We start from the raw sequence: 20787 nt of genomic DNA on the forward strand, positions 1-20787 counted from the left end.
AGTATAATTTACTATTCTAACACCAGTCACCGTGGACACTAGGGAAGGTGTTGGAATAGTAAATTTACTATTCTTAATCCTGTAGCGCCCTCCAGCGCAATTGGTGGTTACGACTTGCGTTGTAACGGACGCGTTCTAAAAGCCACGCGGAGTAAAATCCGCGTGGTAAAGGATGTTTCCCCAATGAACTTAGGTCATGCGCTGGTTGTCTTCCACAGCCATTGTAACTATTTTTAACAGGTAAATATCCTGAAATATATGTCGCTTTGGTTCTGCAAAACAACTCAGATAAAGTTAAAAAGAGGCGAGCCATCCCACAACAGTTTCTGTGGGTTCTGACAGAAAACAAAGCAAAGATTGGCCCTGTGTTTTCATATGGGGAGAAGTGGACTGGAAGGAATTACAAAGAAGTATGTTTATTGTTGTGATTACTGGTTAGCATAATTCCGTATCTCCAAGTAGAATATCCCGCATGCATGGTACAGACTAGTAGGCAATGTTACAGGATTTACATTCTAAAGAAGGGCCTCTAGCAGATTACACAAAATGTCCCAATTCTGAGATCCTTCACTCTGGATGTTCTGCAGGTACTAAAATACATGTTGCACACCTGTACTCTGAGAAAAGTAAACAATTACATGTATTTAAAAAAACATGACTAGTAAATGTGCCTTTAAAACCTTCAGGAGAAAGGACATTATGGTTATTATCCAAAACAATTATTGGTAAAGAAAATAGGTCATTCCTAAGACACCTGTCAGCCTCGCCACTGCAATTTATTTATAATGTTTTGTTCCCCTTAGATGGTTGCTGTGAATGGATGTGCGTTGGCCACCATGGAATGACTTTAAACAAGTTTAAAGATGGCTTCCCATTGATGCAGCAAAGGGATATAGTGAGAGCGAAATAATTTATGAAGAAAGGGGGATAGCAAATTTGAGGGGTAGAAGGAGGGAGAGAAGTAGCCCCTCATGCATTACACTTTACGATTCTTACATAAGCAGGGAAAGGATACGACTTATCCAATCAAAACACTGTAAGATGAAAACGCTCCTTGGGCGTTTCAAACTTAAGAATAGAGAGGAAATCCATTGAATCAGGAGCAGTAAACTTAAAACAGACAATTAGTCATTGGGGCAGATACAAAGCCCATTCTACGTCTATATAGCTTATGTTGTTTACAGTGGGTCTGTGTTCTAACACACATCAACTGCTGTCTGTAGGTGAAACCTAAAAGCCACTGAAATACCAATGTTCTATTAGTCATTCAATTACCCTACCTTCAAGAAACTATCCATAAACTCACACATGACCTCTGCGATGACATAGCAGACTGACATCACTGATGCAGTGACATATTGGACATCATGTGGCAGAGAGAGACTTCTGTATTTTAATTCACAAACAAGGTGTAACTTAATAGACATTAAATTAAGTTATAAGACTCTGGTACTATTTTCAAGGGTTAGATGTCCTTGCCTATGCTGCAGCTCTACTCAAGGTTGACCTATAGCTTCATAGATATGGAATGCGATTGTAAAGCTATGACACCATTACCAGCCTGCAGACATTATCATAATAAAGGCTGGCAGTGGCATTTATGCTCACAAGCAATATCTATTATTAACATTATGTATTAAATGCCTTTGTAAGGCATCTAGATATCGGTACTCTCATGTTCTATGGCCTCTGTACACCTCTTTGCAATTGGAGAGAGGCTATGTGGTAGTGCAGCACTGCTTAATTTGAGCCAGTGGTTTCAAGTGCTCAGCTTCAGCACTTAATCGTCAGCACATGCTCCTGTGACAGTGAACCACATGGTGGCGCTGTCTAAGGTGAGCACAACAGCCTTTTTTATTAAGTCAAATGGCATTGAAAATAAATAATAATACCAGCCTCTCACGACATTATTATAGCTTTGTGTGGCCTGAAATAGTCTGAATTGTCACATTTGTAAGAGTGGGATGGTTAGGTGTTAAATTGGTACTGTGATTGGCAGAGAAACCAGGATGCGTCTAAGTAAACAACATGTCGAATGAAGCCACAGGACTCCTATGATGTTTGCAGGAGCATCTTCGGTAGGCAAATTGAGAGATTGTTGCTGGAGTCAGCAGGCACTGCCGGTACAGGTAAGAGCGGTGGGAAGGTGGAGGGGGGGGGGGGGGGGGACTGGGCGGGTCGGTGGAGAGTCAACAGATGACAGAAGAGGGAAAATAAAATTTTAAAAAAATAAGACCACTTACCTTGTGCTCGTTGCATCGCCGGCGATGCAGCGAGCGCGAGGTAAGTGGCAGTCAGTGGCGATCAGGCGTTCTTGGCTACCAACTCACCAAGACAGGCTTTCTCAGCTTTTGTGACCCTGGAGCTGTAACAGAAAGTCAGCCAACTTACTCTAGGAGGCACTGCTTCTGTTCTGTCTGGGACATAGGAATGACTTTTCCTTGATATGGGTAGTGCAGGCAAAGTCCTCTCTTTACCAGATTAAGGAACAGAAGGTGCAGGACAGTTTTCGGTGCAGCCTCTCTTAGTTGGGTCCAGGGAATATGTGGGCAGGCCTTCTTTGGCGGTCTCTCCAGCAAGGATATGATCTAAGGTCTGGGGGCCAAGGGTGCTACTTTAATGCCCAGTTTTCTGGAAAAATAATGTCAAAGAAAATATGTGTCTTGGGATGTGACGTAGTTCCTTTAATAATGTTAATTTAATGTATTTTGTACCTGTTTTTCTTATATTTTATGTGGTCACATGTTTTTGTACTATGTTTATAATTTTGTGAAACTCAGCGGACAAAAGAACCTTATGAAAAATAAATGATGTGTCGAAACATAAACAATCATTTATAATAAAACCAGTGTATGCTAGCACTTACTTGTTCATCACCAATTAACCGTTTGACAATAATGCTCGATAAAAGATGCGAACGCTGAAAAAGTTATTGAAAATTCTTTAGTATTGCAGATTAACTTAATTTTGATCAATTCTCATGTTTTTGTGTCTTAGAATTGCAGAGCCGGAGGAACATGCTGGAATTGTGTCTTTTCTCCTCTCATCAGACGCTTCTTACCTTACAGGAGAGACAATCGTCGTTGGGGGAGGGTTCAAGTCAAGACTCTAAAACGAATAAAATTTTCATCTTTCTATGCATAACTTGAACTTAATACAAGTTCTGGATTTTGAACAGTTAGACTTGCACTTTATCGAGTTGTCCCAGATAAGCAGGTAGACAAGTGAAAACAGCTTTCATAGACCTAATCACATTTCTTGGATACACCTGTTTAACTGCATTATGTAGATAGCCTTCATACATATTGTCAGCATTTTTGTAGTTAAAAAAAACATTATCTCAGCCTGTTTTGTGTTAACAAGTATGAGTGACAAATGTAGTTTTGATGCATGAACAATCAGTGTTTAAAGGTAAACTGTCAATACTTCACTGCATGCTGTTCTCCACACCCACCATTGGTAAGTGCAGGACTCTCAGAAAGACAATGATGGAGTTTAAGTGAGCAGTCTAGCACATGCTACCACGATTTATTTATTACAATGTATTTGATGCTGGCATTCCTGTACAAAAGATTGGATTAAACGCAAATCTTACTTGTTTGAAGTCCTCGTACACTATGCCTCTATATTCATTTTATATATATATTTATTCTTGGGGTTCATTCTTTCTTAGCAAACCCTAGAATATGACATTTACTAGACCATTGGAATGTAGAGAGCACCACTGAACACAATGATATAACTCAGGGCAATTAATAGATGGATGTTGAAGTACTCCAGTGCTTTGCTGTTTCTCCCTTTTTAAGTAGACTCTACCCTTGACAAATTGCATGTTCTAATACCATTCTTCTAAGGCTATACTTTTTTTTTTATATATGTATAGCTCAGACTCAATCTCGAGGTATCAGAGCACTTTACATAAGCACCAGTTACGTTACAGATGGAAATATTCAATTTTGGTAGGCACAGGGAGATTATGGGCCACATGCATCAAAGAATGGAATTGCGATTCCCAAATAGCTATTTTTAGGGAATCGCCATTTAGGAATCGCAATTCCCTATGCATGTAGGGATCGCAAACTAATTTTGATTCCTACAAATTCCTTAATAGTGACTCACAAATTGCGACTCACTATTAAGGAATTCCTTTCCATTATTCCTATGGGCCTAGAGAAGTCGTTTGAAATGTGCGAGTACCAAATAGGGATTCGCAAATTGCGAATGTGATTTCAAGGGTGCTAGGGGGCCAAAAGGCCACCCTACTGCTCCCCCAAAATAGGCATGTGTGCACATGTGGCGCACACATATGCCCTAAGGGCATATGTGTGTGCCACATGGGACTTAGAAAATGCAATAGTATGCATTTTTCTAACAAATTGCTAATTATTAGCAACTTGAAGTTGATGGTAATTTGCAATTCCAAATTGTGAAAATGCAATTTGCGAATGCATGATGCATCGCATTTAGGGAATGTAATAAATGAGCCACTCTTGTGATTTTGACACCCTATGATGACCCTCATCACCACCAATTTAATTGATTTTAGTGTGTTCCTTAATGTAGGATGGTCCTGCATTTGACTGCTTCTCTTCTGTTCTGTAATCTTGCTGTCTTTCAGTGGGAGCTGTAACTGAGTGGAACAGTCTTGCCAAGAGCAGAGCGTGTGGGATGTGTATTTGAAAGTGTGCAGTTGTGCAGGAATATGTATTGTATTGTGCATTGGTGAGAGTTATGAGTTCTTACTATTGGCTTTGTTCTGACTTTACCTTGCTTTACTATTGCCTTTGACATGCATCTTGCTTTTCAATTCCATCTTGCTTTGGGCATTTCTGTCCTGCACGAAGCTGCAGATCTGAAGAGGGTATTGTTAGACGGGGACCTGGAGGGTCGGCCGAGCACAAGGGGAGAGGCCTCCGGTGAGGGCCGTCTCCAGCGATCGTACAGACAAGTAACTTCCCCCCCACAGATAGACACCACACGAAGATCAGATTAACACCTTTTATAGGCAGCTCTTGAAGTAAGGTAGTACGATACAAGGAGATCAGGACACGATGATCCTCTCAATTCTAGTCTCTGGTAGGGAAAGGGGGTAGCGGGACAGTCTTGGTACCTACGGGTACGGAGGTGAAACGGCGGTAGCTCACAATCCTCGAGCTCGGTGGTCGGACGGGTCGGACCGCGGCAGCGCCAGCAGGTCCCGAAGAGATCGTAGGTGGCAACGGGCCGCGGCAGCGCCAGCAGGTCCCCACGAGGATGGAAGTTACAACGGGCCGCGGCAGCGCCAGCAGGTCCCACGAGGATGGAAGTTACAACGGGCCGCGGCAGCGCCAGCAGGTCCCACGAGGATGAAGGTTGCAGAAGGCCGCGGCAGCGCCAGCAGGCAGGACGATAGTTCACAAGGCAGGGCTGTGGCAGCGCCAGCAGTCCGTCAAGGATGAGTTCTTCTCGGTGTCTCTCGACTCCAGGATACAACTGCCTTCCTGCTCTGGGGCTGCCTCAGTTATAGATCTGGCGCCCTTTGATGTCCGGACCCTCGCACTGGGAGGTCGGGAGGTCCGGGATGAGGGAGTCCAGACACCCAGCAGGGGGTGGAGCCAGCACCCGGGGAGGCTGGGGGGCGATCGGCACCTGGCGGGGGAGAGCCATCGACACTTCTTTCTCCCATTAGCCTGCCAAGTGGTCCGTTCACCTCCTGGGTGGATGGTGGTGCCAGGATGGTGGGGCCTGGCCAGGCCCAGGGTTGGGGTCGAGCTGAGGCCACGCGGCCGCGTGGTGCAGTGTCCAAGATGGCGGCTGGGCCGGGCAATGGGGCTGACGGGGGCCCGGGCCCGTGACACAGAGATATCCGGGAGCAGGCGTCCCGGAGGGGACGGGTTGCGGGTTGCTTCTGCGGGTAGCCCCCGGAGAGCCGGTGTCTGGGCCCTGTCATGCGGGGAGGGAGCGAGCCCTTTGTGGGGCCTGTCCAACATGCGTCCTCCCCAGCTGAAGGCGGGGAGAGTCACCCATCCTCTTGGGGACTCTCCTCGTCGAGACGGAAAAAGCGGGACAGTCCATCCGCGTTGGCGTGGTCTTGGCCAGGGCGATGCTCCACAGTGAAGTCCATCCCCTGCAGGGAGATGGACCATCGCAATAGTTTGGGGTTCTCCCCCCGCATTTGCATTAGCCATTGCAGGGGCCGATGATCTGTTTGTACCCGGAAGTGGGTTCCGAAGAGGTAAGGCCGGAGCTTCTTGAGGGCCCATACTACTGCGAAGGCCTCTCGCTCAATGGTGCTCCAGCGCTGTTCTCGGGGCAGTAGGCGTCTGCTGATGAAGGCCACTGGTTGGTCGATTCCCTCGGGGTTCAGTTGGGAGAGGACGGCCCCGATGCCATGGTCTGAGGCATCAGTCTGGACGATGAACTCACGGCTGTAGTCGGGGGCCTGGAGCACAGGAGCGGTGCACATGGCGGCCTTCAGCCTCTCGAAGGCCGCTTGACAGTCGGGAGTCCAGTTGACTGTTTTTGGGTTGGTCTTGGATGTGAGTTCCGTGAGGGGCCCCACAATGCTGCCATAGTCCTTTACGAACCGCCGATAGTATCCGGTGAGCCCCAAGAAGGCCCGGACCTCGGTTTGGGTTACAGGGGGGCGCCAGGACTGGATGGCAGCGATCTTGAGCTGGAGGGGGGCCACCAGACCGCTCCCCACTTGGTGTCCGAGGTAGGTCACGGACCCCTGGCCTATTTGGCACTTGCTGGCCTTGATTGTGAGGCCGGCCCGTTGGAGGGCCTGCAGGACCCCTCGGAGGTGGCGGAGGTGGTCTGACCAGTGGCGGCTATACACCGCGATGTCGTCCAGGTATGCGGCGCTGAACTCTTCAAGGCCCGCCAATACCTGGTTCACAAGTCGTTGAAACGTGGCTGGAGCGTTTTTCATGCCGAATGGCATCACTCTGAAATGGTAGTGTCCATCCGGGGTGGAGAAAGCGGATCGTTCTTGGGCCCTGGGGGTGAGGCCGATCTGCCAGTAGCCCGCCGTCAGGTCGAAGATGCTTAGGTAGCGGGCCGCCCCGATGCGGTCAACTAGTTCGTCGGCTCGGGGGATGGGGTGAGCGTCGGTTCGGGTGACAGCGTTCAGACCCCGATAGTCGACGCAGAACCGGAGCTCGGGTGTGGTGCCCGGGGCCGCAGCTTTGGGGACCAGTACAACCGGGCTGGCCCAGGGGCTGTCCGAGGGTTCGATGACTCCGAGTGCGAGCATCTTGGAGACTTCTTCTTGGATGCAGGTGCGTACCCGATCTGGTACTCGGTACGGCCGGTGTCGGATAGGAGGACTGTCGCCAGTGTCCACGTCGTGCAGACACCAGGGGGTGACCCCGGGTGTGAGGGAGAATAGGTTTGCAAATTGCAGCAGGAGGGCCCGACAGTCTTGGCGCTGCTCCGGGGTCAGAGCCTCGGAGAGCTGGACCCCATCCACCGAACCATCTTTTTCCCCGGCCCCCAGTAGGTCCGGGAGGGGCTCGGAGTCCTCTTCCGCCCCACTGTCGGTAGCCATCAGCAGGCTGAGCTCCGAGCGCACGAAGTGGGGTTTGAGTCTGTTGGCGTGGAGGACCCGGAGGGGGTTCCGGGGGGATTCCATGTCGATGAGATAGGTGACGGGGCTCTTACGCTCGATCACCTTGAAGGGCCCCATCCATTTGTCCTGTAAGGCACAAGGTTCGATGGGGGACATCACCCATACCTGCTGGCCAGGCTCGAATTCGATGGAGGAGGCATGTTGATCGTACCACTTCTTCATGTCCTCCTGACTGGCTTCACGATTGGCTTTGGCGAGCTCTCTGAATCGCCGGGTCTGATTACGGAGGGTCAGGAGGTACTTGTATACGTCTGGAGGGGTCTTCAGGGGGACCATTTCCCACTCTTCTTTAACTAGGCTGAGAGGCCCGCGAACAGGGTGTCCGTACAGGAGTTCGAAAGGGCTGAAGCCGAGGGACTTCTGGGGGACTTCTCGGTAGGCGAAGAGGAGGCACGTCCCACTGGCGGCGTAGGGGTTCTTCCAGCCCCATGATCATCCCCTTGAGAGTGCGGTTGAACCGCTCGACCAGTCCGTTTCCTTGCGGGTGATAGGGGGTTGTGAATTGGTAGGTGACTCCGCACTGTTGCCATAGGGATTTCATATATTTTGAAATAAAGTTCGTGCCCCTGTCGCTGACGACTTCCCTGGGGAAGCCCACTCGAGAGAAGATCCCCATTAAGGCTCGACCTACCACTGGTGATGTTACAGTTCGAAGGGGAACCGCCTCAGGATAGCGGGTGGCGTGGTCCACCAGGACCAGGATGAATCGATGCCCTTGTGCTGTTCGGGGGTTCAGGGGCCCCACAATGTCTATTCCCACCCTTTCGAACGGGGTGGTCACAACCGGGAATGGTTGCAGAGGTGCCTTGAGTTTGCGGCCGCTCTTCCCGCTGGCCTGGCAGGTCGGGCAGGACCGGCAGTGGGTGGAGACGTCATTTCTCATTTTCGGCCAGTAAAAGTGAGTCACCAGGCGGTTGTATGTTTTGTCCTGCCCCAAGTGTCCAGCTAGGGGGACATCATGGGCCAAGTTCAGCAGGAAGTCTCTGAAACGGAGGGGCACCACCAGCACTCGACTGGCCCCCAGCTCCGCTATTCTTTGTTCGCTGTACAGTAGGTCATTGTCCCAATAGATCCAGTGGGCCCCTGCGGTGTCTCCTGCGCCCTGGGCGAGCGCTTGCTGTCGCAGTCCCTCGAGGGAGGGACATGTCTTTTGCTCTTGCCGGAATTGTTCTTGGGTGGGCCCCCCTTCCTGACGCCACTGAGCCAGGTCCGGAAGGTCTTGGGGCTGAGCGGGCTCTTCGGGGGTTTGTTCCGGGGTGTCGGTAGGGATGGAGTCTCCCTCTGGAGCGATCGGGGGAGGAGGTGCTGGCCATTCGGGTTCTTCAGATCTAGGGATGGTGTCGGCGGCCATGGACCGGGTTGTTACGCACGCCCAGCCCGGGAGGCCTAACATCCCCAGGTGCTCTCTTCTTTCAACGGCTGCCCACGGGGAACTCTCGAGATCGTTCCCCAGGAGGCAGTCCACGGGGGCATCGTCGCGGACAGTCACTTTTAACATACCGGAGACTCCTCCCCATTCGAAGGGGACGCAGGCCATCCGACACAGGCTCTCCGAATTGTCGGCCGATCGGACGGGGCAAAGAACGTTTGGCAGAATTTGTTCGGGGGTCACCAGGTGACAACGGACGGCCGTCACACTGGCCCCTGTGTCACGCAGGGCTTCGGCCTTACGCCCATTTATGTTCACCCACTGGCTGTACTTCCTGGTGTTGGCTGGTAGGGGAGCCCGCGGGATCAGGTCTCTTCCCCCTAGGCAGGCCAGGGTCATGGCGGCAGGTTCCCACTCGGGCTGCTCCTGCTCATACTCTTCAGGCTCTTCGGAGACTTGCTCTTCTCCTAGGGCGGCGGCCGCCAACTGGCGGGGTCCGGGGGTCTGGTTCTTTGGGCAGGTCGGGTCACTGGCATAGTGGCCGACTCGCTGGCATCGATGACACGTAACGTTGGCTCGGAACCCCGGGCGCATTGGGGGGTTGCCCCGGCCGGCCAGGGGCGGGGTGTTGTTGGCGGGAGCGGCCGGGACGGCGTCTCTGCCCCGGCCCTGTCCTCCTCCTCCTCCTCGGGGACGATGATGACCTTGGTTGGTTCTGTTCTGCTCGTTTGGCCCACTCCGGGTCACTCGGGTGCTCTCCCATCGGTCAGCCTCGGCGGCGAGCTGCCGTGGGTCAGTCAATTTACTGTCGAGGAGGTGCTGCCTGAGCTCGACGAAGCAGTTGTTGGAGAGGTGCTTCCACACAATGAGGTTGAAGAGCTGTTCGTAGGTTGTTACGTTGCTACCCTTGATCCATCCCTCGAAGGCTCGGCTGAAATAGTTCACATATTCTATCCAGGTTGTACCCGGGATCCGGGTGCAGTTGCGGAACCTCTGGCGGTACATCTCGGGCGTCAGCCCATATCGACTGAGGAGGGCGGCCTTCATGTGGTCATAGGACGTCATTTGATGGTCCGGAAGCTGCAGCAGGGCATCCCGGCCTTCATTGACGAATCTCCCCCATAGACCGGCTCCCCAGTCACTTCGAGCGATCCGGTGGGCAGTCATGGCGATCTCGTAGGCCTTGAACCACTGCTGTATGTCGTCGTTCCGATAGTATTCACGGACCACATCCTTGGGGATGTGGACCTTCTGTTCGGTAGTACCTGGGGGGCGCGGTTGCTCGGGCACCCCTAGATCTTTGTTCTGTTTGCGCATTTCTATCTCCGCTAGCTTGCACTCGTGTTCGTATGCCAGTCTTTTTTCTTCGAGTTCTCTCTGTCTCTGCTTTTCCTCTCGCTCTTCTTGGAGCCGTAAGTGTTCTAAGTTCATCTTTTGTTCTGCCAGTTTCAATTCTCCGTCTAATTTGAGCCGTGCCAACTCTAACTCGTGTAGTCTATTTTTCTCTCGTTCTCGGATCTCTTCCCGGGAGAGATCCGTTCTCCTTTCTTCCGTCAGAGTGGTGTTTGTCTCCGGGGCCTCGGGGTCCGGCGATATTTGTCTCTGCCCAGGATTCTAGGGCGTGTTTGAAGTCCTCTTTCGTGCTCAGACCGGTGGTGGCAATGCCTAGTTCTATGCAAAATTGTTTTAGCTCTCGGTGGTTGTACTCCTCCAGTTTTTCCATCTGGAATTTCTCTGCAGATCCGCTCTCTCTGGTCGTCATTGTGGATTAATCGTAGGGTGAGTTACTCTCTGTACGGTTACGCGTTGGTTCGGATCGCGCCGCTGGCCACCAATGTTAGACGGGGACCTGGAGGGTCGGCCGAGCACAAGGGGAGAGGCCTCCGGTGAGGGCCGTCTCCAGCGATCGTACAGACAAGTAACTTCCCCCCCACAGATAGACACCACACGAAGATCAGATTAACACCTTTTATAGGCAGCTCTTGAAGTAAGGTAGTACGATACAAGGAGATCAGGACACGATGATCCTCTCAATTCTAGTCTCTGGTAGGGAAAGGGGGTAGCGGGATAGTCTTGGTACCTACGGGTAAGGAGGTGAAACGGCGGTAGCTCACAATCCTCGAGCTCGGTGGTCGGACGGGTCGGACCGCGGCAGCGCCAGCAGGTCCCGAAGAGATCGTAGGTGGCAACGGGCCACGGCAGCGCCAGCAGGTCCCCACGAGGATGGAAGTTACAACGGGCCGCGGCAGCGCCAGCAGGTCCCACGAGGATGGAAGTTACTACGGGCCGCGGCAGCGCCAGCAGGTCCCACGAGGATGAAGGTTGCAGAAGGCCGCGGCAGCGCCAGCAGGCAGGACGATAGTTCACAAGGCAGGGCTGTGGCAGCGCCAGCAGTCCGTCAAGGATGAGTTCTTCTCGGTGTCTCTCGACTCCAGGATACAACTGCCTTCCTGCTCTGGGGCTGCCTCAGTTATAGGTCTGGCGCCCTTTGATGTCCGGACCCTCGCACTGGGAGGTCGGGAGGTCCGGGATGAGGGAGTCCAGACACCCAGCAGGGGGGTGGAGCCAGCACCCGGGGAGGCTGGGGGCGATCGGCACCTGGCGGGGGAGAGCCATCGACACTTCTTTCTCCCATTAGCCTGCCAAGTGGTCCGTTCACCTCCTGGGTGGATGGTGGTGCCGGGATGGCGGGGCCTGGCCAGGCCCAGGGTTGGGGTCGAGCTGAGGCCACGCGGCCGCGTGGTGCAGTGTCCAAGATGGCGGCTGGGCCGGGCAATGGGGCTGACGGGGGCCCGGGCCCGTGACACAGAGATATCCGGGAGCAGGCGTCCCGGAGGGGACGGTTTGCGGGTTGCTTCTGCGGGTAGCCCCCGGAGAGCCGGTGTCTGGGCCCTGTCATGCGGGGAGGGAGCGAGCCCTTTGTAGGGCCTGTCCAACAGGTATGTTTTGCTTTCACTTGTTTTCTGCACTCTGTGTGCTAGTAGAAACCGGTTCTTATCGGAGGAATGTACAGGCTCCTTCTCGAAGTCATAGCAAAGGCCTGATCAAACAATGCTGTTTTCTTGGCATGGAGTGGTACGGAATCTAATGGGAAAAGGAGGCGAGGCTTTCTAGAAGCTTCGACCAACGTTTTAACTTGTATTAATAGGGGGAGCCTCCACTGGTCTGGTGGAAGTGGAAGTTTGGGAGTTTGGATTCCGAGTGAGGGCAGACATGTCTATCTCGGATTGAACCCTGATTGCTGAGCTCTGATCCCCGGCTGTGTGAAGACTTCCCCCGGCCAGAAGTGGGCAGTGTATGCATCAGGTGATGTATTGAGTTTTGTGATTATTGCCATTGTGATGTGAGCCAGTGACTGTGATCGTTTGAGGTGTTTTCTTTGTGCTGTGGGAGGTGCACATCCAGAGTGATCCTCTACTCTGTATATATATCTTTCTGATCTCTTGCAGGACTTCCAGTGTATCTTATCTTATATCAGTTTTTGCTTGTTTATTAATCAGTATAATTATTGATTCATGCCATTTAGATTATAAATTTGCTCAGTTATAGATTCATGCCTTTAGATTATAGGTTTGCTACATATATTTGAAGCTAATGCATTTGGTATCTGAGGCAGCCTTTGTTTAGAGAATATTATGGAATAAACCCCAAGCCTTATTTTAAAAGTGATAGTCTTTGCATTTTGTTAAATAAAACTCCTTTTCAAAAGGTGCTGTTTGTTTGTTTGTGTTGCAGTCTTGCTGTGCCAGGGGTGGTAAGACATGCTTAAAAGTGTACATTATTCAAAGGTGTAATGATATATGTAATGATATATTGCTTTCCAGGTGGCAGTGCAGTGATTGGGTGTGGCTTATTGGTGAGAAGCCACATTCAAAACAGGGAATCGCAATTTGCGATTCCCCAACTGCATACGCAATTAAGGAAATCACAAAAATTGTGATTTCCTCAATTGCGAATGCCTTTGGGCTTGATGCATCCGAAATAGCATTTTACCGGTTGCAATCCGACCGGTAAAATGCTTGATGCCCCTATGTGATTTGCCTGGAAACCCAGGACGTTGAGCTGATGCTCAGGCTCGAGCCCGGTCCCCCAGCTACAAAGTGGACCGCTCTAGCCACAAGGCCACATCCTTTAAATGATATATTTTAATTATAGGCCCATGACTGTGACTCAGGCCTATAACACAGAAAGAGGACCTTAACCCCTTCGACGCTCATGACGAGCCCAGCTCGTCATGGAGTTTCCATTGGTTTCAATGGAAATTGCATTGAAGATCCAAAATAGCCTTAGCATCCAACCTTTACATCCTGAGGCAGGAGAGCAATAATTCTGCATTGGCCTTGTTAATTGGGTCATGGCCCTAGTTGGCTGATATAAAGGACAGTATTGTGACAACAGTTGCTGTTTAAACTACAACACGCCCTCTAACAATAAATATATCATTTCCAGTTGATTTGCGTGCAGAAAGCAAACTAAACAATATATGTTTTCATTCATGCTGAGCTTCTAATACCTCTCATATTTAGGGATGAGAAAACGTTCTCATTCTTAAGTGCACCATTACAAAAAATGAAAACAAATAAAGAATAAACAGCTAAGTGACCTGCGCATACATACATTGAAAATATAACAATTTGTGGACTTTAAACGATTAGACTCGCTCTTTATCAAGTTGTTTCAGATAAGCAGGTATTCAAGGTGCAAACTATTGTGACCTTAAACTATTCATATACCTGATTTCAAGGTTGAGTGAGTATAATATCGAACACATTTTTACTCACAACTTCGAAAGATAAGACATTTCCATTATTACCAATCTAAATTCTATATCTAAATTCTAGATTGATATATCACTGTTTCAACCTTTACTTGCAGCATACTGTCCCCTTTCACAACATCTCGTTTTATAATTTATTTCCCTGGTACTCCTTGGGCTAGGTGAAAAATCAAATGTTTTCCCAATGAAGTTGGAGGGACTGAAAGACTGTGTTGAGCCTAGTGAGTAGGGGCAGTATTATGCATGCCTTGAGATAATTTCTCTCGTGGTCTAGTTTGGTAATATCCTGCTCGTCAAGTGGATTCCTGCTTTTGTATCCCCCTCCTGTGGCAATCCACAAGCAGCAACCTACTAGGCACAGGTACCATTGAAACCTGTCAGATCCTTTAGACTACAGCCATTTCATAGCAGGGTAATCATCATTGGAATGAAAAGACATCTCTTGGGGTGCAGGGAAAGCTGCTCCATGTAGACAAGGGATTCCCTCTGGCAGCAATGACTTGCTTTTCGTTTTCCCATTAATAATTCCTATTATTATGAAATTGACCAGCAGGATGTATTTGGAGAACATTTGTACGTATATTCAACCTTATGTTACAGCACAAAGCAAACATGCGTTGACAAGTCCAGAATGTTTAACATTGGCTATCATGCAATGTATTTTTTCTATTTCATGTTTTTGTGAACATATGCAGTATGCATATTCGTGCCTAAAGAAGGGGGGGGAATTTAGGGCCGGGCTAACCCATATTGCTGTAAAGCTGCATTCATTTGGAGGTTGCATATGTTTCAATGTTGTTGGCCAGCAGTCTTCAGTTTGAAATGTTGCATGATGCATTGCTCTTAGTGTACTTTGCTTCCATTGGCGACGGCCGCCTATCTTGCGTGGTAGGATGGCCCGGGAGTAGGTCAGAGGTTTGGGGAGGGGGGGTGGTTAAAATAATAAAAAATAAAAGTCTTCCCTACCGCTCCACTGGTGGCTGCCTCGCTGCTCCTCTCATCGCCGTCAGGCCAAAGGGGATGAGCCCTCAGGGCACAAGTTCCGCACCCATTCCAGACGCTGCTCTCAAATGAGAGCAGCACCAGTATTGGTCTGAGCGGCCTTGTTTGCTGCTCAGATGGTGCATCGGAACCTGTGCCTTTTCTCCAACCCTGCTGTGTAACACAGCCTGGTTGAGAAAACATAAGTGAGCATGTGTGCTTGGCCAGCCTAGGACTGCCAGCCAAGCTCATATGCGCCCTTATGAGTGCACCCTACTCCTCCCTGACATGCCTGGCCCGGCCCCACCCTATAGTCAATGTGGGGCTTGGACAGACAGCAGAAATAAAATGACAATATCTGTTTTATTGTCATTTTATTTACCATCTGCTGGTGCGGGCTGTTGGGGCGATGCTCCTTTGCCACTAAGGAGGAGCCACGCCTGTTTACTTCATAAAAGTGGCCTGAGACCTTTGGCAGATATTAGATTTAGGATGAAGGATTTAGTGGAGGGTACAATGGTGGTTGGAGGGGCGTGACTTTTTGAAAAGCAAACATTCTTTAAGTCTTACACAACAATCCAAATGGATGCCTTTGTACTTTTTGAAAGTTAAATTGAGAGAGCTTACACTAGCTCATGAAGTTGAATATCGGCTATGGTGCCAATACCAGCAAGTTCGCTTGGTTGGCTAATGCACCTGCTGGACACATTTGTATATATGTAAGGTTACTTTCACTTTGTTGGTTAACTGATATAGTGTGAAGCTAATTTGAATGAATATAAGTATCAAGTAAAGCATTTAAAGAACATAGGGGACAAGGTGAATGGAGCAAGGAAGGGTAAGGGGATAGGGTAAAGGGGTAGGAGGAAGATAGGACGTAGAGATGAGGGGAAAATCTGCCCAAGTTCCGGCTGGGTAGGTGACGGCAAGGGGGGGGAGTCCACAACCCACCTCCTCTTTAGCTATATGGTAGCTCCACCGGGCATCAGCCAAATCGCTAGGTCTCCACAGTCTGGGGTAAGTTCCGCAGGTTCCAAGTCCTGATGTGTAGGCAGGTTAGGGGATAGGTTCTTCAATTGGAAATTCTTTGTTTTAATACCTTCTCTCTTCTCCGCTGATGATTAACTTCTAAAAATATTGGAAATTCTTTTCCCCCTGTCTCGACTGGCTGCCACTGGTGATCTGCTGAAAGGGGGCTGCTAAATCTGGTAGAAACCCTCAGCCCTCGATGCTCTGGACGTTACTCACGTACCGGGGCTTGTTGATTTCGACCTCCGCCCGTCACCTCTGCACCGGCTGATCTTTCGGCCCAGGGGCGGTCTCTGTGCCGGTTGGACGGCGGGTGTGGGACTCTGGATCCGGAGATGCCTCCAAAGGGTGCCCATGGTGCAAAACGAGCAGAGGATGCCGCTGTGATAGCGGCTAAACAGTAAGGTAAGGTAGGAAGGTAGGCTCAAGGTAGGCCTATGGGCAGGGTGCAGTGCATTTAAAAGGTAGAACATATACTGTTGTGTTTACATGTCCTGGTAGTGAAATACTGCTAATTGCGTTTTCACTACAGCCAGGCCTATCTCTCCCATAGGTTAGCATTGGAGCTGCTTAGTAACATTTTACAAGTGTATCTTCCAATTGGGAGCTAATAGATGTTGGACTTGGCCCTTTTGGCAGGTTCACCCCGAAACTTTTTGCGGTCTCCTAGCCTTTTTGCTGTAACCTAGTGTTGGGGATTTTAGGCCTCTGCACACTTTAGCACTGTGGTCCAGTGTAAAGTGCGTGCGCTCTCTGTGTATGTGTGGTGAGACTGGCCTGCCTCCAATTGGAATGCATGGGGGATATGTGTGTTCCTGGTATGAGAGGTGTGCAGGGGCGAGTTTAGTATGTGCAATCTCGTGAGAATAAATGATGCGCAATGGTGTGTGCAGATTTATTGTGACTAGTAGAGAAGTGCCACTTTTAGAAGTTGGCATTTCTCTGTGCAGTGTCTGCCTGCCTGATGTGAATTGCATGTCTGGCTTGTGATTGACAGGAGCTGGCTGGTGTGCCTGGTGGTGAATAGGGAGATCTGCATGTAGATGGGAGGGAGGAGTGGCACCTGGGACCTGAATAGCGCTCTGCCTTACCTCCACAATGCTGGCTCCACCTCCTGTGGTGCGTCTGATGTCCCTGGCCTATCTTGTGAAAGGGAGAGAGGAGCAGGGCAAAACAAAGTGCTCCTGAACCAGTTGTATCTGGTTCTCCCCTTGTCTTCACATTTGAGACAAAGGATTTAGTAGTATAAGTATAAGGGCTGTGACCCCATGTAAATGTTCTTGTTTGTGGACTTGAATATACCAGGGGCGTGCTGCTGCTGGGGCTCAGGGGAAGGCTTGCCTCCCGGGGCCCTGCCCTGCCCTGCCCCTTGATGCCTGGAGGACTTATTGGGACCCTTCTGCTTTGCTTGATTATTTCCAGGACCCTAAAGAGACTTTGGGGCTGCCCCAGCACCTTATGAGTGCTGGCTTTATTTTTAATGTACCTGGCTCTTTTTGCGCTTTCTTTTCCCCGGGGGTGCTTTATTTTTGCCCTGCAGCACTGGGATGCATTCGTCTACGAGGGAATCCCGACATGGGGACTCCTTCGCCTGTACTGCCTTTATCGCGGGTGCCCACACCGCTTATGTCATGATTTCCAGTGCGCAGGTGCAAACCCTGCGTCTTCGTTTTATTTTATAAATTAATGTGTGTGCCCACCCCGCTTATGTGAGCCCTAGCAGGTGCCCACCCCGCATGCTAGCTTTATTTTTCATCTCGAGGGAGCCTACCCCTTGTTGTGTCCAAAAGAAGCAATCACCGTTTCGACTTGCGGCGAAAACAGAAGTCAGTCCACCAGGTGCCTGACGGCGGGCGGGACTTCTGGGTTTGAGGAGGGAGTCCCGCGCACGCCCGGCAGCCTGGAGGGGTCGCGTGAAGCCGCCCGGAGGTAGAACTAAGGCGCATGTCTGCGCGGGGCTCCCATGACTGAGAGAGAGCCCCGCAGGCGCCACCGAGTGATACTTGCAAGCGGAGGGGGCGCGAGGCACATTGTCAGTGCCTGCCCCACCGCACTTGAGGAAGAGGAGCACCCCTGAGCAGTCCAGGTGAGTGGGGGCTCCCTGTTGCTTGGGGCCCTCCGATGCACAGTACCATTACCGAGTCTTGAGCGGCCCGTCTTGCAGTAGGTCGCTCCACCACTCTTGGGGCATATTTTGTTTAGAGGCCGTGCGCTCCCCCTGGGCCTCCTTGTTGTTGAAAGGCCCCAGAGGGGTCTCGAGGGTAGAAATTCCGTGCCTGCATTTTGGTGATCCTCAGCTGCACCGCACCAGCGCGGGCACCTGCAACATTTGGCCTAATTACTTTCCCGCGCCTGTGGCCCCCACCCATCGTCTAGGGGCCCCCGAGGGCAACAGTGCTTGGGGGCAAGTTCTTCTTCCCCTCATTTGGCACATAATTAGTTCAGGAGCCAGTGCACTCCATGAGACATAGTTGTTTTCAGAGCCTGAGTGGCTCCAATGCTCTGCCCATTATTTTAAGAGCCCTGTGTGGCTCCAACGTTGGGCACATCTGTTTGAGGGCCATTGAGAGCCCATGCCGCATTTCTACTTTCACAGCTGCCCAGCAAGTAGTGGGCAGCTGCACCGTTCAGGCGCACAGTCCTTTGGGGGTCTTGTGAAGTCATGAGTGAGATTCACTCCTTTGCCCCCCACTTTCCCAGCTGTCAAGCAAGTAGTGGGCAGCTGCTACGTTTAGGTCTGTGCCAAGTGCGCACCCTTGACTTTCGCTGCATTGGCAGCGCGCCCTGTCATTCTGGACACTGGGCATTTGAGCCCCTTATCGGATGGCCAGTTGGCCAGGGGGTGTTAGATTTTTAGGGTGTCAGGCCCTAATGTGATGTGGTGCTAGGAAATGTAATGCCTTTAGTATGTTTTACGCACCCTGTTTGATACCTCTAAATATGGTTTATGATTATGAGATTGTTTTGCATATCATGGTTTATGCTAGGGAGATTATGTTTCACTGTGTGATGTACGCCCCTAATGTGAGTTATGCTTAGGAGGTTAGGGTCTAATGTGTTTAGACTTGTGAGAGAATTGCATAATGTGTTTATGCTGGTGAGGTTGGCGCAGAATGTAATTCACGCCTGATGTGACTGTGTATAATGTAGTTTTTGTAACAATGGAAAACAACAATCCCAGGCAATATACGGTAATTGTAGTGTACAAAGGAGAGTTCAAAGAAAGATTGTTAAAAAATCATATATTTTAATTATCTCAACAGATTGTCTGTGTATTTAAAAACAATAGTCAGCGACTTTCATTAATACATATAAAAATTACCAATTTGAAATGGATAACGATGGTTTCTTCGACACACGTTTCGACACAGTAGGTGTCTTCGTCAGGAAATTACCATCAAACAAAACAATTTAAGGAATCCAAGTGGTTAAAGCGTAAACCTGTGCTTGAGGTTATTTTCGCTAAAACTTGGTAACTTAAGTGGAGAATCATGTCCTCAAAAGAATTCCTTCGGTATTGTTGTCAATTGTTAAAAAGGGTCAAACGTGGTATAAAGGAAACTTTCCGTTAGATTTCAACATGGACACGTGATATGTGTTCATTATTCATTAATAGTGAGCAATCTGACTTATGCAATAATTCTATGCGTAAAGATAAACGCAGGTTTAAATGGCAGGCTCGAAAAGACGTGATAATGGCGAAGGCACGAGTAGAACAGCTGATGCAGGCTCCTTGGTAAAAAGTGCACCCTTTAGAATCCTCCTATTTCCTGCCAGTACGAAGTTGATGCCGATTTCACTAGAGAATGTAGTTTTTGTGACAGGCTGATGCTAAGTACAGTGGTTACCAGTGTTTACTGGTTGTACGTTTATGATCTGTTTTACTTTTACCAAGTTCGATTTGGATGGTTCTGACAGTGGTCCATGTGGCCCTGTCATGTGTATATAATCCCTTGTGAATATTGCCCGTGCCAGGAGGCACAGTGTATATTATGTGTTTACTATTCTAATGTGTTATGAGAATACAAAGGCTATTTTTTATATAACCTTGTGTGGAGTTCCTTTTGTAGTGTGCCTGGGATGTTGTTGAAGTGTGCGTGCGCAAATGCTTTACACATGGCCTCCGGAATAAGCGTGACTGCTCGTGCCAAGCTACCTAGGGGGTGAGGAGGGGTTATCTTTGGCGTGTAACTCCCAAGCGCTGACAAGAGTGGTGGTCTCTGCCTGGATTTGGTGCAAGCCTTAGCCAACCAGAGATCCCATTTCTAACAATAGAAAATTAGAGTTTGGTGTCCCTGGAGTTACAATTCAAAAAATAGATATTTTAGTGAAGTTGTTATTTAAATTGCAGGTCTTAAAATACCAATTTTAGAAAGTTCGCATTTTCTTACTTTAACCATTCTGTCCCTCTGCCGGTCTCTGAATAAATGTCTGAGTCATTGTTTGTGCAATTACTCTAGACAGTCACACAAAGGGAGCTAAGGGATGTCCTGCATGTCCTGATGGCCCATCACAAGTCTGATGGGCCTTCCTGAGTGGACACTGATACCTGAATAGGGCTGTGCCTGTCCCCACACAAATAAGTCTCCACCCCCGGTGGTGTATCTGGAGCTAGAGCAGGGTCCTGTGCACTGCAAACACCTTTCTTTGAAGTTTGCCTATTTCAAAGGCTGAAATGGGTATAAGTACTGGACCTATGACCCTCATATACTAACAACACTTCTGGATTGAGCACATTCTGCCAGGAAGGAGAGCTGCGTTGCTGTCAGGGGGGACTGCCACTTTGCTGTTTGTTTTGCTGTGCTGGGAAACTACTTGCTGTATCTGTCCTGGGAGTGAAAGGATTGGACTTTTCTTTCTACATCCTGCTTTCTAAGGTTATTCAAGGTCTTGAGTTGAGCTTGCCTCCTGGTGGAAGTCTCAGGACCATCAACGACTACATCTGTCAGCACCTGGGCCCCTCTGCTGAGAGCTCAGTTCTGCTAGGTGGTGCCAATTTCCGTTACTGGGCCCTTGGAA

At 49.8% G+C, this 20787-nt stretch overlaps 2 protein-coding genes across 2 annotated transcripts in view; both read left to right on the top strand.

Annotated features, from left to right (window-relative positions):
* LOC144791621 (dehydrogenase/reductase SDR family member 4-like) overlaps positions 1–12689 on the top strand; it is a 213085-nt gene extending 200396 nt beyond the window's left edge. Inside the window, exon 9 of the mRNA XM_078666348.1 lies at positions 2998–12689. Within this exon, the coding sequence (XP_078522474.1) occupies positions 2998–3112 (115 nt within the window). The 3' untranslated portion in view covers positions 3113–12689. The remainder of the gene's footprint in view (positions 1–2997) is intronic.
* The window catches only part of LOC144791618 (dehydrogenase/reductase SDR family member 4-like), a 379701-nt gene that overhangs the window by 187072 nt on the left and 171842 nt on the right, over positions 1–20787 (top strand). The window lies entirely within an intron of this gene.

Source organism: Lissotriton helveticus, chromosome 11 (assembly GCF_964261635.1).
Source record: "Lissotriton helveticus chromosome 11, aLisHel1.1, whole genome shotgun sequence".
Taxonomy (NCBI): domain Eukaryota; kingdom Metazoa; phylum Chordata; class Amphibia; order Caudata; family Salamandridae; genus Lissotriton; species Lissotriton helveticus.